The 16432-nt window shown below is 42.5% G+C and overlaps 1 protein-coding gene across 2 annotated transcripts in view; it reads left to right on the forward strand.

Annotated features, from left to right (window-relative positions):
- heatr1 (HEAT repeat containing 1) overlaps positions 1–15586 on the forward strand; it is a 40444-nt gene extending 24858 nt beyond the window's left edge. For both annotated transcript variants that reach the window (XM_017710584.2, XM_017710585.2), the window contains exons 30-45: positions 603–824; positions 2251–2380; positions 3510–3673; positions 3776–3819; positions 3913–4036; positions 5298–5438; positions 6099–6400; positions 6574–6724; positions 7832–7990; positions 8216–8350; positions 8467–8571; positions 10906–11074; positions 11468–11637; positions 12869–13027; positions 13190–13298; positions 15060–15586. In XM_017710584.2, the coding sequence (XP_017566073.1) occupies positions 603–824; positions 2251–2380; positions 3510–3673; positions 3776–3819; positions 3913–4036; positions 5298–5438; positions 6099–6400; positions 6574–6724; positions 7832–7990; positions 8216–8350; positions 8467–8571; positions 10906–11074; positions 11468–11637; positions 12869–13027; positions 13190–13298; positions 15060–15148 (2373 nt within the window). In that variant the 3' untranslated portion in view covers positions 15149–15586. The remainder of the gene's footprint in view (positions 1–602; positions 825–2250; positions 2381–3509; positions 3674–3775; positions 3820–3912; positions 4037–5297; positions 5439–6098; positions 6401–6573; positions 6725–7831; positions 7991–8215; positions 8351–8466; positions 8572–10905; positions 11075–11467; positions 11638–12868; positions 13028–13189; positions 13299–15059) is intronic.
- The last annotated feature ends 846 nt before the right edge of the window (positions 15587–16432 follow it).

The raw sequence follows: 16432 nt of genomic DNA on the forward strand, positions 1-16432 counted from the left end.
ACATTAATAATTGAGACGTATTGCCTTAATTGCATTTATAATCACTCCAGCTGTTATCCTCATACGTTTAATCTGCAACGAGAAACTGTCAAACATTAAAAAAATCACAAAGCTGAAGTCAGTTTCTTGTTCAAATTCTCCAGTTCCATCTTAAATGGTGCAGCATTTATATTCTGGTGCCTCGTGTATTTATTATTTATTTGTTTATTATTTATTTATTTATGTGCCGTTTAAGGTGGAATAGGAAAATTCGATCAAGAAGCTGGCGAATGAGAAGCGACTTCAGTCTCGTAAAAAGTTGAACATTGAGACACATTTTGCAAGAAACTGTTCTACTTTCTACTGGAAAAGTTTCCTGCCGGAGATGCGAGAAAAGCGGCTATAGCTGTGCTGAAGTATGCGGTTTTTTACCTCCCACACCGGAGACAAAATAAATGTGCTAGAAAAGACTGTGGTGTAGCCAAAAGTACGTTCAGATCTGCTCTCTCTGTAATATTTAAAAAAGTTCTGTGGATTAAACAGGTGAGGGCTGAACAGGTGATGGCTAGCATCACAGTGTTGACACTGACCGTCCCTTATCTGCTCCTCTTCTCCTTCACAAGGCTCATGAAGGCACTGGCGCTCATTCGGAGGGTCAGATGGGGGCCGTGGTGACCCGCATCGTGCAAGTTTTCGTTGACGCCCTCCCACACGTGCCCGATCACCGGCGCTTGCCCATCCTCAAGCAGCTGCTGGACACGCTGGGGCCCGCCCACTTCCTCTGGGTCCTCCTGCTGCTCCTGTTCAAACAGCACACTAGCCTCAGCGCCACCGGAGCTGAGAAGGTAAACAGTGCTAGTGGGGGGGGCAGCATTTCTTTGACCTTAGACTGAATAGTTTTCAGGGGGTTTTCGTTAGAGGTTTATTTTAGACCAGGGATGTCTAAAGTCTGACCCCAGGGCCAGATGCAGTCTGCTGAGAGTTTTTAACTGGGCCAACATGGGCTTCTGTTACAGAGTGTGTTATAAGTGGCCATCCAGCTAATGCGTTGCAGTTCTTCCTTTCTCCTGATGGTGGCAGCAGTGGGGTATAATTACAGTTTAAGTTTAAGAGCCTTTCTTCCCTCACTAGTCCTGCAGCTCCATTTAATGAACCACAGTTAGTCGAGACTATGGCCATAAAGCACAAACTAAACACTGAGAACTGGGGATTTTTAACAAGTCGAGACCACAGGAAAAGCATGTGCCTCATATGTGAAATTAATATCAATAGACATGACACAAAGCATGGACATTATAGTAAATATATTAGGGGAGGGCAGAGAAAGTAATTACCCGAGTCTCACAGCACCAACTTATCAGAGCAAATTCAGTAGTTCAGTAAATTTGAACCCTTTAAGGCCAAAAAAGTGGTGTTTAATTTGTCTTTGTCATTTAGGAAATTGATTTCTGAATGTTGTTGTTGTTGCACCTATTTGATATGTAAACAGTATGATTTAACAAAAGTGAGTTTGTCTCATAAATAAAATTTCTGACCAACAGTTCAATATGACTATATGTAAAACACTAGACATGTTTTATTGTTACTCTGATTAAATCTGTAATTTGTTAAAATCACTATTCAAAACTACTCTGAATGAGCACAACAGTGAAATAAGCTTCGTGCATCTTTTAGACAGTGAGGGGAAACATAGTGGCTCACAGAAAGCCCATTGTCAACATGCCATAACTCCTCTGGCAGCAGTGTTGCACATATTTAAGGGGTCGTCAGCAATTTCTCAGAATGGACCGCCAGCAGGACTCAATTCCATTAATTCCTTTACAGAATTGAATTCACCGTATTTTAAAAGTGTAATATTTTGAATCTTTCAAGAATAAAAATTTGGCCCTCATGTATTTTGACATGGTCCAATCTGGCCCTCTTTGTAAATAAAATGTTTTTTTTAAAAACCTGCTGTAGGTTGATGACCTGGAGACTTCCGGTATTTAAGGTTCAAGATTCTTCAGTGCACTGAATTTGTAGCTCTGTGTATGCGTAAGTCCACAATAAATAAAGTGCGAAACAATATGATGGGTGCAAAACTGAAGGACACAAAACAGTCTAATGTTAAAAATAAAGCCTAAGAGATTTAAACTGTAAACCTTTTGGTAAAGAGTCTTCTCTGCTGTCATTTGCTCCAAAGGACTTGAGGTCTTTTACTTGTCTCAGGATCCTTGCATGTGTTGGCTTTAGCATGTCTTTGTGTGTTCATGGTTTTGCTGTTTGTTTTAGGAGGCAGCTCTGGAGCGGGATCTGGACTTCTGGATCTTGGTGTGTTGTGGATTTGAAGTTCATGAGCAGCTCACCTCTTTTATTAAGATCCTGCAGTTCCTCATGACTCTGCCACGGGACAAAGAGGAAGGTAAGAGCCACATCATGCACCGATTTAAGGCTTGACCAGTGCGTCAGAAAGACCTCTGTGCTGATATTAAGGACCCTGTTTTAATGTTAACCTCTGACGTGTCATCATTCTGTGGTCAACGTCGGATTCTCAGTTCTAGAGAAACGTATTGAGTCCGACTTGTTCACAGTGGTGACGATTGGAACCAGACACCACAGGAGTTTAAAGGTGCGCTATATGATTCTGGAGAATGCAAAGAAATACACCCCTCCCTTGAGTGCTCCTTCACAAGCTCCGCCTCTTAAATTCATGGACATGCACTTTTGAGACAAATGACGATTTTTTTAGTTCTTTGTGGCCATAAAATGCTTCACAACCTCTGTACAGACAAATACTATTGCATAAAGTTAGAGTGAACAGTGACACAGCAAGTAATGTAACATACATTAGTCAGGTAGTGGGTTAGCAAACTGTCGCTACAGTTGCTGCTGCTAAGTTAACCAGCTGCTTTCGCAAACAGGACAACACAAAACTGACCTACTGATTCTGTGAGCCTCAAAAATAAGTTAATGTTACCCACCTGTCCTGCAGGAGTGACCTCCTCATCCGTTTCCATGCATTTCAACTCTCAGTGAAGCTAGAGTCGGCTTCTTTTTCACAAGCTTCTTGTTCAGATTTTCTTATTCCACCTTAAAATGCGCAGCAGCTAGACTACATTCAGACACCTCAGCTACTTGTTCAGATTTTCCTGTTCCACCTTAAAAGATGCAGCAGCTAGACTATATTCAGGTGCCTCCGTTTCTTGTTTGAACTTTCCCGTTCCACCTTAAAAGGTGCCTGCACAATGTCTGGGGAGAGCAAACCAAAAGGTGGGGAGGACAGACGTTTCCAGAGGGCGGGACTAACATGCATGTCCGTAGGGGGTGTGGCTTCATCCTCTGTTCATCACACTGTTCATCACACAATGTCTTTACATGGAAAAGAGCTGTTTGCTGCTGTATTAATGTTTAAATTGTCATGTATGTTTAACCTTTAATGCCTCAGCATTAGATGTAAAATTACTTGTTGCGCATGATGTTTGGTCACCGTTGGCCTCCTGTATTTGTATGGACACCTAAGCCATCTCTCTTACACGTCGTCTTACCCGCAGTGCCAGAGAAGAGGAGAGGGTTGAGAAGAGAGAAGAAGGAAGAAAACGTCTCTCAGCTGATCTTCAGCGTGGAGACCCACAGCGGAAAGGAGCTCCGACATTTCAAATTCCTCTCCATGTCCTTCATGGCGCAGCTGCTGGCCTCCAGCAGCTTCGTGGGAAAGGTCAGTAGTATCTTCATACAACAACCTGTCTTTATGATTGTGGTGTCGTATAGAGACGTTTTAGACAGGAACACTAAACACTCGAATCCGATTCTGATTCAGGTGGCCGATCTGCCTAAAGACTCTTTACAGGAACTTCAGCAAAGGTGAGTCAGAAGCCCCTGTGTTGTTCATTGTGAATGGTCTTTAGATCGATGGGTGTTTGTCGGTGGCTTCTTCATGTTTTGATATATGTCCAGTCTGTTGGAGGAGAACTTGCGCTACATTCACACTGTGGCTCAGTGTGTGGAGGAGAACACAGACAAACCCACAGCCAAGTTCTGGAGGGCTCTGCTCACAAAGTCCTATGATATGCTAGACAAGGTAGGACCACCTTACCTTACAGAAACGCCTAGAAATGCTTTAAGCTCCACAGATACTAAATGGAGTTGTATGTTTGAACACCCCTGCTCAAATTATTATTTTTTTTGTTGTGAAACATCCTCTACACACTTAAATGTGGCATTTTTCTGCAAATTGTAGTTCATAATTTCTATTATTATAAAAATAAAACACAGAGTATAAGAAGTGCTTTGTGCAAAGGCTACATTTTGTGAATTTTTTTTTTCCGTAGTATGTTAAACTCAGCAAGTAGTCTGTGATTGTGGATTACAATATGCAGAAATATGTTCTCTGTAGAGAATGTTTTCACTTAATTTTACTTAGAAAATACAAAAAATGTCATTTGACCAGACAGACCCAAACTTTTGCATGCAACATAAACTAAAACAGCAAGTGGATGTGTAGGTGAAGACTTTTTATATATTGTGATATTTTGAGACAGTTTAAAAATAGATATAAAAAACGCATTGATGTTTATTCAGTGTTTCATGGACTACTGGATCCAGTTAAACAGAACTGATAGGGGGCTCCCGAGTGATGCAACCGTCTAAGCGTTGGCCCTTTCATCAGGAGATCACGAGTTCGATCCCTGGTGATGCTACAGCCGCCCGTAGCCGGGAGTCCAAGAGAGCACAATTGGCCTCGCTCTCTCCGGGTGGGTAGGATGCCCCCCCTTCTCCCCCCATCACTCAATGCGATGCTTGTCAGTGCAGACGTCTGTTAGCTGATGTAACAGAACTGGCGGTCAGCGCTTTCCTCCGAGCGCGTTCAGCTGTCCTGTGATGTTGCGTGAGCTGCAGTTCGAAAAGAAGCAGTGGCTGGTTTCACAGGTCTCGGAGGAAGCCTGTGCTGCCTTCACCCTCCTAGCATTGGTAGTATTGTGTGATTGGGGGAGTCCTAAGTAGCGGGTGGAATTGGAAACAACTAAACTGGGGAGAAAATCGGGTTAAAAAAAAAAAAACGGACTGATTGTTCTGTTTATAATAAAACGGGCAGTTGGTCAGTTTTTAATTATTGGAGATATCCATGATACATAATGCTTATCACTCTAATAAAGTTCATTGTAGCAACGATAAAATATTGTCATATTGCAGACCTCTGTATAAGATTGTCAATTGTTAGAGATCTAAGCTTCAAAACGTACAGATGGAGCATTGGCTTGTTCTGAAACATCTGCTACTCAAGACCAAAGATTGTGTTTTTTTTTTTTTTGTTTTTTTTTTCTCTCGCTCTTCCTCCAAAGGTCAACGCTCTCCTGCCCACTGACACCTTCATCACAGTGGTGCGTGGGCTGATGGGTAATCAACTGGCATCGGTGAGGAGGAAGGCGATGGAGCTGCTCAATAACAGACTACAGCAGAAGAGGAAATGGGCCGAGCAGCAGGTGCACATCGACATGCACATTGTGGCGTTCACTCACTGTGTGGCCAAAAGTATAGGGACATCTGCACATTTCACCTATAGGAGATTTTATGACATCCCCGTTCTAAATCCATAGGCATTAATATGGAGTCGGTCCCCCTTTGAGTCCAGTGGCGGCACTGCATCCGACGCCTGGCATTGTGCTTGGTGATGTAAGGCTTGCATGCAGCTGCTCAGCCATGGAAACTCATGCCATGAAACTCCCAGTTTTTCTGCTGATGTTGACTCTGTAACTTTCCATAGTCTGACAATTCATGGTTGAGTTGCTGTGGTTCCTAAATGCTTCCACTTTTCAGTACCACTCACAGTTGATCATGGAATATCTTGTGAACCGATTTGTTGCAACAGTGGCATCCTACTACAGCACCACTCTTGATTTCAGTGAGCTCTTTAGAACGACCCCTTCTTTCACAGTTGTTTGTAAAGCCAGGCTGCATGGCTAGGCGCTTGATTTTATACACCTGTGGTGGTGAGACTGAATAAAACACCTTGATTTAATGATTAAGCGGTGTGTCCCGATACTTCTGTTCATATAGAGTATGAATGCTGAATTATGTTTCAGTTCTTACTAGAACTGATTTCATGCCCTCTTGATTGACTGCCTTCTCTTCCTCTGTCTCAGGTGGCTGTGCTGCTGGAACTTACCGGCGACCTCCTTGTCATCGTGGGCCATGGCCGTGTCCAGGCTGGAGGTCAGGAAGAAGAGGAGCAGGCCATCAACAGGCAGACGGCCATCTACAGCCTGAAGCTGCTGTGCCGTAGTTTTGGCGCTGGACACCAGGAGGTGTTCTTGCCGGTGCTGAGCAGGATGGTGGAGTTGGTGGCGAACCCTGAGGAGGAGAAGAACGTTATGGGCAGTGCACTCTTATGTGTAGCTGAAGTTACCAACACACTGAAGGCCCTCGCCATCCCACAGATACACAGGTACAGAGATCCATATACTCCGTTCTCCATAATGATCCAGAATTGAGTAGTTGTGCTCCTCCTAGTTGCACGTTTAAGTCTGGAAGTTTGCATCATCAGTCGTACGAGGTGTAGCTGAACATTTACTCAATGCCTGTGAGTCGATGCTGAATTTGTGGATGTTTCAATGCCAGGTTGATGCCAGCAATCCTGCAAACCTTACAGGAGCGCAAAGATCTGTTGTCTAATGAGGTGTATCTGCTGAGTGCAGTCACAGCCCTGCAGAGGACTGCAGAAACGCTCCCTCACTTCATCAGTCCTTACCTCGAAGCTACCATATTGCAGGTGAGATACCCTGAGTGTACAAACTGATGCATTTAGGCCTCACTTCTGTTTTTTCCACCAACAGCTCAAGGCCTTTTCTCCTGTGGCGCTTGAGTAAGAGACGAGGACGGTAACCCTATCATCCAGTTGGGCAAGATTATTTTTTTGTTTATGAATAGTTATTTGAATATCCCAAAGAGAAAATACATTGTTATGAATAAATATGAAAACACAGAAGGCTTAATGTTTATCGGGAATGATAAGCAAAAGTGGGAATCTGTGCCTGAGGGTTGGGTTTTGTTTATCGTTGTGTTTTACGAGATTTAATACACTAACAGCTGATCTGAGCAGAGTCTACAGCAGACAGAATTTTTGTAAGAATTTTTTCAATACAATAGATGTCAGATTATTTCTGGAGGCCCCGTTAGAGGCAGTTACATTCAGGCGCCTCAGGCATCAGACCTGCTGCTCTGTTTAAAATTTTAACAAGAAGCTGGAGAATAATTGACTTCAGCTTTATATCACTGAAGAATATGCCCCTTTTTAGGCATATGATGCCCTAAATGCCCTAAAGGCCCAGCAGTGAGGAGCTGAACTTTACCCTCCTCTGCTGTCACTGCAGACTGGCAGGGTCGCCTACAGAGCAGCACTAGTAGCTGTTAATAAAGAGATGTTCTTTTGTTATTTGAAGGTCATCCTGTTTCATAGTAGAAGATTTCAGCCACTACTTCAAGGTGACGCTCGGAAAGAAGGGGTAACGGTAAAAATAAGAAATGGGATATTTGTAATTTTCCCTGGCTCTGCGTCTGAACCACCTTCTTTGAATGCAGTTCTGTGTGGTTCTGTATCACACACTCAATCAAGAACTTCAGTTCCATGATGTTCACTTTATAAATACAGTGCTTAATTGAATATGTGACGAAGTAAACAACCAGTAATATTAACAGTAGTATTGAATAATCACACCATTGCTGCAATGAACAGGTAAATACGAACATGGTTTTGGCTTCTTTCCTGTAGGAATGAATTAGATTGTATCCTCCTATCAGTGTTTCTGTATTGGCCTGTTTATGCTTCCATACAGAAGTTCTGTAACAGGGTTTACTGACACTCGCTGTTTTGGAACAGGTGACACGTCTGACTCAAGTTGCTGAGCGGCTCTCCTCCTGCCCTCAACTGGCCGTCAGACTCTCCTCCCTCAGCTCGACACTCGCAACCAAAGTGCCCCCCAGGGTTCTACTGCCCACCCTTGCCAAGTGCTACGGTAGCATGGTCGACTCCCTGCAGGTGCCTGTGGTTATAAAGCATAAGGAGAAAAGGAAGAGCCTCAGATTTAGTAGCATAAGAAGACATCATGATGTCCTTTAATCTGAAAATCTGGCTTGGATAAAAGTTTCCAAAGATGTTGATCTTTACTTAAAAACATGTATTTTAATACATAGTCATATTAGAAAGTCAAGTTAAATCCAGTGAAGTCTTGAAAGGTTGTGTTTGTCCTCTTCGCTGGTTCAGAATCGTATCGGTCCTCTGATGAACATCCTGAAAGAGCACATTGGTCACCTGGAGAAGGAGCAGCTCACCTCCCACCAATCAGAGCTCACCTCTTTCTTCCTCTCAGCTCTCGACTTTCGCAGCAAACACTGCCAGGTAAAAACCCAGCCGAACATAATTTCAGTCATGTTTTAATAACCCTTTAATGATGCTAATAAGTATTAAGGAGGTGTGATATGTGAACACGGAAACTGTCTGGTGTGTTTGGACAGGGGGATCTGGAGAAGACTGCAGAGATCGAGGGTTGTGTCATAGACTGCCTGCTGGCTATGGTTATGAAGCTGTCGGAGGTCACATTCAGACCCCTGTTCTTCAAGGTGAGTGGAAACCCCACAGCCCTAGCGCCCTAAGCAGAGCTCTACTTCGTGGGCATTTCATTTGTGAATGAAAATTAGTATCAAATGTGTATGTGGGAGTGTGAAAAATGATTAGGTGAATGACTCCTGATATGTGATTAAAACACATTTCACAAGATCAAAAAATTGTTTGATACCTGGTGATGCCACAGCCATCCATAAGCGCATAAGGAGGCCTGCTTAAACAGAGAAAAAGAGAAAAGAAACATGCTTGTGTTTCTGGTCAGGAACTTGTTAACTTGCTAAGTTGACCTTGTCCAATATGATTTGGTAAAATCCCTCTTTTACAGCCTGTATATCGTCTCTTCTTAAAATGGCTAAGGCTTAAGTCAGCCTATATGCTACAGCCTGCTTTTCTTTGTAGTGCGACTGCACCTGCTCTCCCAGGTGGGATGAGTAACTTAACCTTTCGGCCAAATGACAACTAGATAACACTCACTCAGAGACCTTTAAAATGTGCCCATAACTCAGCTTTAATAGAAATTCAACTCAATCAGCTGCAGCAATTGGGGAAAATCCAGCACTCAAACTGCTCAGGATCTGCTGTTTGTCTGCTAGCCAGCTGGGCTACTGAAACTGTCTAGCACACACCACCTAGAGTCCTTCAGTGAATTCCAGCGTGATACTGTGATAGGATGCCACCTGCACAACAAGTCCAGTCACTACTAAATATTCCTCACTACTAAATATTCCACAGTCAACGATCAGTGGTATTATAACAAAGTGGAAGTGATTGGGAATGTCAGCCACGAAGTGGTAGGCCATGTAAAATGACAAAGCGGTCAGGGCATGCTGAGGCGCATAGTGCGCAGAGGTCGCCAACTTTCTGCAGAGTCAATTGCTACAGACCTCCAATCTTCATGTGGCCTTCAGATCAGCTCAAGAACAGCATAGAGAGCTTCTGGAATTGGTTTCCATGGCCGAGCAGCCGCATCCAAGCCTTATATCACCAAACGCAATGCAAAGCATCGAATACAGTGGTGTAATGCGACGCCACTGGACTCCAGAGCTGTGGAGACGTGTTCTCTGGAGTGACTAATTGCGCTTCTCCATCTTTTAATCTGATGGACGAGTCTGGGTTTGGTGGTTGCCAGGAGGACGGTACTTGTCTGACTGCATTGTGCCAAGTGTAAAGTTTGGTGGAGGGGGGATTATGATGTGGGGTTGTTTTTCAGGAGTTGGGCTCGGCCCCTTAGTTCCAGTAAAAGGAACTCTTTAATGCTTCAGCACCAAGAGATTTTGGACAATTTCATGCTCCCAACTTTGTGGGAGCAGTTTGGGGACGGCCCCTTCCTGTTCCAACATGACTGCACACCAGTGTACAAAGCAGGTCCATAAAGACATGGATGAGGGAGTTTGGTGTGGAAGAACTAGACTGGCCTGCACAGAGTCCTGACCTCAACCCAATAGAACACCTTTGGGATGAATTAGATTGGAGGCTCGCTCCAGGCCTTCTCGTCCAACATCAGTGTCTTCTGGGAGTCAGAAGTCACAGGACACCGTTTTATTTTATTTATTTATTTTTACTTTTTACTCTTATCTCTGGGGTCTTAAACAAATTGTGTATGCTGAAAAAGATTGGTTAGTTAGATTTCTGTTTACACATCACAAACAGTCTGCGCTTCTTATATTCAGACAGGCACATTATTTTAATAGCAACTTATCGCTTCTCATATCATGATATCTGATAGCTTTATTGAATGTTGCATTTGATGTTAATACCGTGCAGCCTTAACAGCTGTATTGGAACATCTGTCAATTAAGCCAGCGTTAATGTATTAATAAGGAAAACACTGTGTAAGTATAAGGCTGTAGCATGGCTTTATCTGTTTAGCAAGGAACTGACCATTTGATTTTGCATGTTCTGAAGCTAGATGACATAACAGGATGGATACATTTGACGTGGATGACGCATTGAAAGAAAGCACAGATTCCAAGACAGCTTGTCTTTTGTGCACAAGCCACGGACGAAGCATTTTCTGACATTTAAATCATCCATTCTGATGGCCATCTCAGTCTCTGACTTAAAATTTCTGACTTTTACCCTAAACACATGCAGCTAATTGAAATAAAGTGTAAGCAATGACCCTTGCTAGTGCACTGCAGTCATTCTAAAGCCACATCCATATCATCTGGGTTAAACCGTTGGGGTTCTTTTTCTAAAATACTGTCATTGCTATATAAATGCTATATTACTATCACTTTGATTACTGTATTTACTTGGTAGTGCTGATATTCCTAACAGCAAATAGCCTTTGAAAGCATGGGATCCTAACTGCCTTCTTTTTTTGACAGCTGTTTGACTGGTGTAAAACAGAAGGAGCGGCTAAGGACCGTATGCTGACCTTCTGCAGGCTGGCCGACAGCATCGCTGACCGGCTGAAGGGCTTGTTTGTGCTGTTTGCTGGACAGCTGGTGAAACCCTTCTCGGACATGCTACGCAAACTCAACGCCGCCCAGACTGGTAAATTTGACCTTTTTATTCAGCCTTTCTTCAGTACTTATCTTATAATAAAGCAGGTGGTGGGCCACTTTAAATGGGGGCTTACTTGAACGTCATTAGCAATTTTTGGGGAAACGTTACTGTAAACATTTTAACAGCAATGTAAAAGTTTGTCAGTGCAAGATATCAGCTTTACCCCGCCACAGAGTTGGAAACCAGCTTCATGACCTTGTACCGTTCTGATGTCAGTGATGTCTGTGTGGTCATAACATTGAAGGCTCTTTAAGGTCCCTGTGCTGATGGAACTGTCTTCCCTTGTTGTATAAATAGATAGAAATTCTCCATGGAGATGACAGAGGTGATTTGTCAGGTTCCATGATTTTTCCATCTATTCTCTGCACGTCTCCTTCACAGATGAGGCCTTCTTTGACTCTGAGGAGGAGGAAGATGACGACAACGTGTCGAAAAGCTGTCTGCTGCTGCAGTACATCCTGGACTGCCTGCGTAAAATCTTCCTATACGACACACAGCGCTTCCTCAGCAAGGAGAGAGCCGATGCTCTCCTGGGCCCACTGGTGGATCAGGTGGGTACAACAGCCTGTCCAGTTAAGAACATTCATAATGCATCTCACACTGTGAGATGAGATGATCTTAGTTCTTTCTGTGAGTTTAATAACATGACTGAGCAGTTTTAGCCACATAGTGTACTTTTTTCCTAATAATCTTCACTTAACACTGGCTAAGTATAAAGTAATAGTAGTAGTTTTTAAAGGAAAAAGAAAAGTCTAGTCTTTTATTTTACCCCATATTTTTCAGATCCAAAGCAGTAGCCATATTTACATGCAGGCTAATAATCCTAATAGCTTAATCAGAATAGTATACATCCATGTAAACACCTAATTTGGAATAAACAAGTTTGATTGAGGCCATTTGAAATACAGCTTCTTTCCTAATGAACGAGGTGGGTAATCCAGTAAATAATCCATTAAATAGAAGAATAACATCCGTGTAAACTCCTGTATCTGATTACATTCCCTATCGGAAAGTTTAAATCTGTTCTGCTTGTGCGTCGCGTCATAGTGAAAGTTTATAACGGTCAACATGGCGGGAGCAGAAACTCGTCTGCAGAGGAGACGACGTTTATGACCTGATCTTTGAAAGACAGTGGGATGGGCGTCCACGATCTCACAACACGATGTCTTTTTCTCAGCCTTCTTTGATAAGGACATGTGAAGGACGTTTTCCTGAGTCTGAATCATTTAAAAGCCATTAAAAACTCAAGCACTGCTCACTGCTGCTCATCTTACTCTGACTGGACTCACGTGATGCTCATTGTCTTGGTAACATCTACACCAAGTAGTTCACTATGCATGTGCCTAATTTTTGGATTGTATTACTTGTAATGAGCATGTAAAGGGAGGTTTTCCATCACATTGTTGAGTAAAGTCTGTAATCGAAATGTATTCAATCAGATTGGCGGAAGTCTTTGCATGTCAACGCAGCCGGTGCTTTTGTGAAAGTAAAGTAATGCCAAGCATAATAAATGATGCTGAAACTTTTAATTAATTCAGTTTGTACAAATGAACTTGGATTTTATGTTAATCAGATGTCTCTACCGTACCGGAATTTGGCAGGGCTTTGCTCTGTGACCACACCTTCTTAAGCCTTGTTGCTGGTTTGGAAAGTCTTGGATGTCGTTTGTAGGACCAAATGTGCTGTTTAGATACTGCTGGACCCTTCAGTGTCCTCCTCTTTTGACTTAGCTGCTATAAAATTCACTTGACTTAAACACTCCCACATGCTGTCCTTTGGCAGGTGGAGAACATGCTGGGAGGAGAGCAGGTGTACCAGACCCGAATCACACAGCACCTGGTTCCATGTGTGGCTCAGTTCTCTGTTGCGATGGGAGACGACTCCCAGTGGAAAGTTCTCAACTACCAGATCCTGCTGAAGACTCGCCACAGCTCTCCCAAGGTAAAACTTACAAAGGGGCAAGCAAACGTCAGAACTCTCTACTGCAGCGCTCACTTTCTTCAAGGGGGGGCTGGTGCTGTCATTGTTGATTTAACTGTCTGAATGTACCAGGTTGTAAATAGTGAAAAGGGGCTGATTTGATGTGTGTGTCCTTTGGCGCAGGTGCGTTTCTCCTCTCTGCTGATGCTACTGGAGCTGGCAGGCAAACTGAAAGAGAACTACATGGTGCTCCTGCCAGAGACCATCCCCTTCCTGGCTGAGCTTATGGAAGGTAAGCTACGCATTTGTGTTTTTTTTTATACAACCCCAATTCCAATGAAGTTGGGACGTTGTGTAAAACATAAATAAAAACAGAATACGATGATTTGCAATTCGTTTTCAACCTATATTCAGTTGAATACACTACAAAGAGGAGATATTTAATGTTCAAACGAATAAACTTGATTGTTTTTTTGCATATTCACTCATTTTGAATTTGATGTCTTACACAACCTCCCAACTTCATTACAATTGGGGTTGTATTAGGGCTGGGCAAAGTGTCTTAATTTAACAAGTCGTTGTCGGAAGAAAATCGAAACTTGTATCTCCAAATTGGTAACAGGAGAAGGAAAAAACATACTCTACTTTTAATGTAAATCAGTGGAACCAGACTTTTTTACCAAGTCATTTTGGGCCATTTGTTTGTCAATTCATAAAATTTACTCACAATGTAAAGAGCAACAGGCATTTTCAGATTATATAAGAAACTGAAAATGACAAAAATTGAGATGTTTTTCTTCGAACAACAGCAAAACGCAAAATATGGTGTTATATCACAGTTATGATAACTGACAGTTCACTCGTAGCAAAAAAGGGTTCTGCAGTGCTGAAGATCGGTTCTTTGACTCTTTCTGCTGCTATATAAAACAATTTAAAGGGGGTTCTTTTGCATTAAATGGTTCAAGTGTTTGTGGTTCTGTATAGAAACTTTGTCTTTACCAAAACCTTGGAAGAATTTTTTTTTTAAAAGAGTGAGTCTCATGATTCCGCCTTGTCTCAAGTGTTTGGCAAAATGAAAACCTTAATCGATAGTCAAACTGGTTGAATAGCATAGTGGCTAACAGATCAGGGTTCGATTCCCCTTTCAGGTAGGAGTGCCACTACTACCATAGACCACTAAGAATATGCTGTCATGTTGTAGTGGGCACAAATTAAGAACTCCAGGTGTTTTTTGTCAACACAAAAAATAAATGGCACCCAATGTTAAACAAGTGTTCCAAAGTCATGTGCACATTTTCTCCCTGAAAGTGACCCGATCCTTAGTCTTAGGCTAAGTAACTTGTGTTTGGTAACAGCAGCGTTAAGGTTTAACTGTCTTTATGTGAGATCATGTACAGTGTATAGCTTGCTTGCAGCATATCGTTGCTATAGGAAGAAAACCTTGTATCTCCATTTTTGGCATTTTTCAGATTTTGACATAATTTGAAAGTATCTGTTAATCTTTATATCGTTTGTAAATTTTATGATGAACGGCCTAAAAGAAATGACCCAAAATGACATGGGAATAATTCTGGTTCCATTGACTTACATTGAAAGTGAAGTAAGTTTTTCCTTCTCCTGTAAAGTTACTATTTTTGATAGAAGGTTTTCTTCCGACAACAGTGATGTACAGTTTGTAGCTATATTTGTATTACGACTGAATTATACTCTTTAAAAATGATTCTTCAAGGGTTCTATAGTACAGAAAATGGTTTTATATAGAACCATGAACGCTTGAAGAACCCTTTCCATTTAAGGTTCCTTTGAATCATGACAGGATTCTTCAGTTTGTTGGAGAATGTGCTTTAGATGATTCTGTATTGAACCTTAGAAAATTGTTCTATATAGCACCCAAAAGCGTTCTCCTATTGTTACAATGTCAAGCGTATATCAATTGTGGAACCCTTTTTGGGTACTTTATGGAACCCTTTTCAAAAAGGTTCCATATAAAACCATCTCTAGCACATTCATGCATATTTTTCATGGATAAAAATAATGCCGTGTCTCGTTCCAGATGAATGTGAGGAGGTTGAACATCAGGTCCAGAAGGTCATTCGGGAGATGGAGACGGTCCTGGGAGAACCGCTTCAGAGCTACTTCTAACACCAGCGGCTTCCGGCATCCTGTCATGGAGTTTAGCTTCACTTTGTTTCTTCCAGAGTTTGTCTGAGCCTCCACACAGCCAGCCTCTGTCCGTGTCTCTGGGATGATGGCGCTGGCACGTGTTGCGTTCACTCCCAGCGAGTTTACACATTAAGGCCCTCAGCTGCCGACGCTGTCCCTTGGCTCGGTCCATGCTGGCACGTGACCTTGGATGTCCAGAAGCACAGACTTGATCTTGAACTGTTTGATACCATTTTTTTATATACCTGTTTGTATAAAAAATGTAAAAATTAAATGTAAAAAGCAGTTTTATGCATCAGATAATATCCACTGTAATGGAACTTTGGAAACTGCATTGCCTTTGTGCGTGAAAGTGTGACGTGTGACTAAAAGATTGCTGGATTCAGCAATAAAGTGATTACTCAGACTTTCATGTCAGAAGTGTGTGCAGTGCGTTTTTTTTTTTTTAGTAGATTTAGCTTTATTTAAATGGGTATTCCACCACCCTTTAAAACGCATTAGGTTTTGCAAAGGTTTTAGGTCAGAAGCTTCGTAAACCATTTCATGTGGTAACTTTCTCTGAGGGAGCTTCTAGAGGTGGACGTTTGGTTCCTATCACCACCACTGTGAACATTTACTCAGGGAGTTTCTCTAGAGCCTCGCATTTCACACCAAACCACTCTGAACGGCTTTGTTTACATCAACCGTTTAACACTAGAATGACTGAAGCTATGAAAATGTCCGTAAGGGAAAGCAGCCCCCATGTAGCCCCCATGTAGCCCCTGCCCTGCTGGGAAGCGATTAACGCCTGTTGTCTTGGTAATGAGAAGGAAAGCGTTGGAAGCACCAGAGCAGTGGCGATTTCTCTAAGACTGCAAGGGAATGACGAACATTAAATGGTCCATTATGTAAAGCTGTGTTAACATTTCATGGACTACAAATGCGTTAGAACGTGTTCATCTCGAAGCCGAAGAATCAGCTACGTATCCCGCAGAAGCTGAACTGGAGCGGGTTTTTTTCACTGCTTCGAAACTCGCCGCTGATTGGATAAACGCCACGAATTTGTCCCGCCCCCCGGACGCCGAGCGTCTCTGGGAGTGAATGGAGCTGTGGGTGGGCGGGTCTGGACGCGGAGCTTCTGCAAGATGAAAGGCTGAATCCCGTTTTGATTGACAGCTATTTTGACCTATTAACATCGAAAGACAAACTGCAACCCATTTCTTGGGGTTTGCTTGGTGAAATTACCTGACCATTTCCACTGTTCATTGTGTAAATAAAACACTC

This window comes from Pygocentrus nattereri, chromosome 13 (genome assembly GCF_015220715.1).
Source record: "Pygocentrus nattereri isolate fPygNat1 chromosome 13, fPygNat1.pri, whole genome shotgun sequence".
NCBI classification, from domain to species: domain Eukaryota; kingdom Metazoa; phylum Chordata; class Actinopteri; order Characiformes; family Serrasalmidae; genus Pygocentrus; species Pygocentrus nattereri.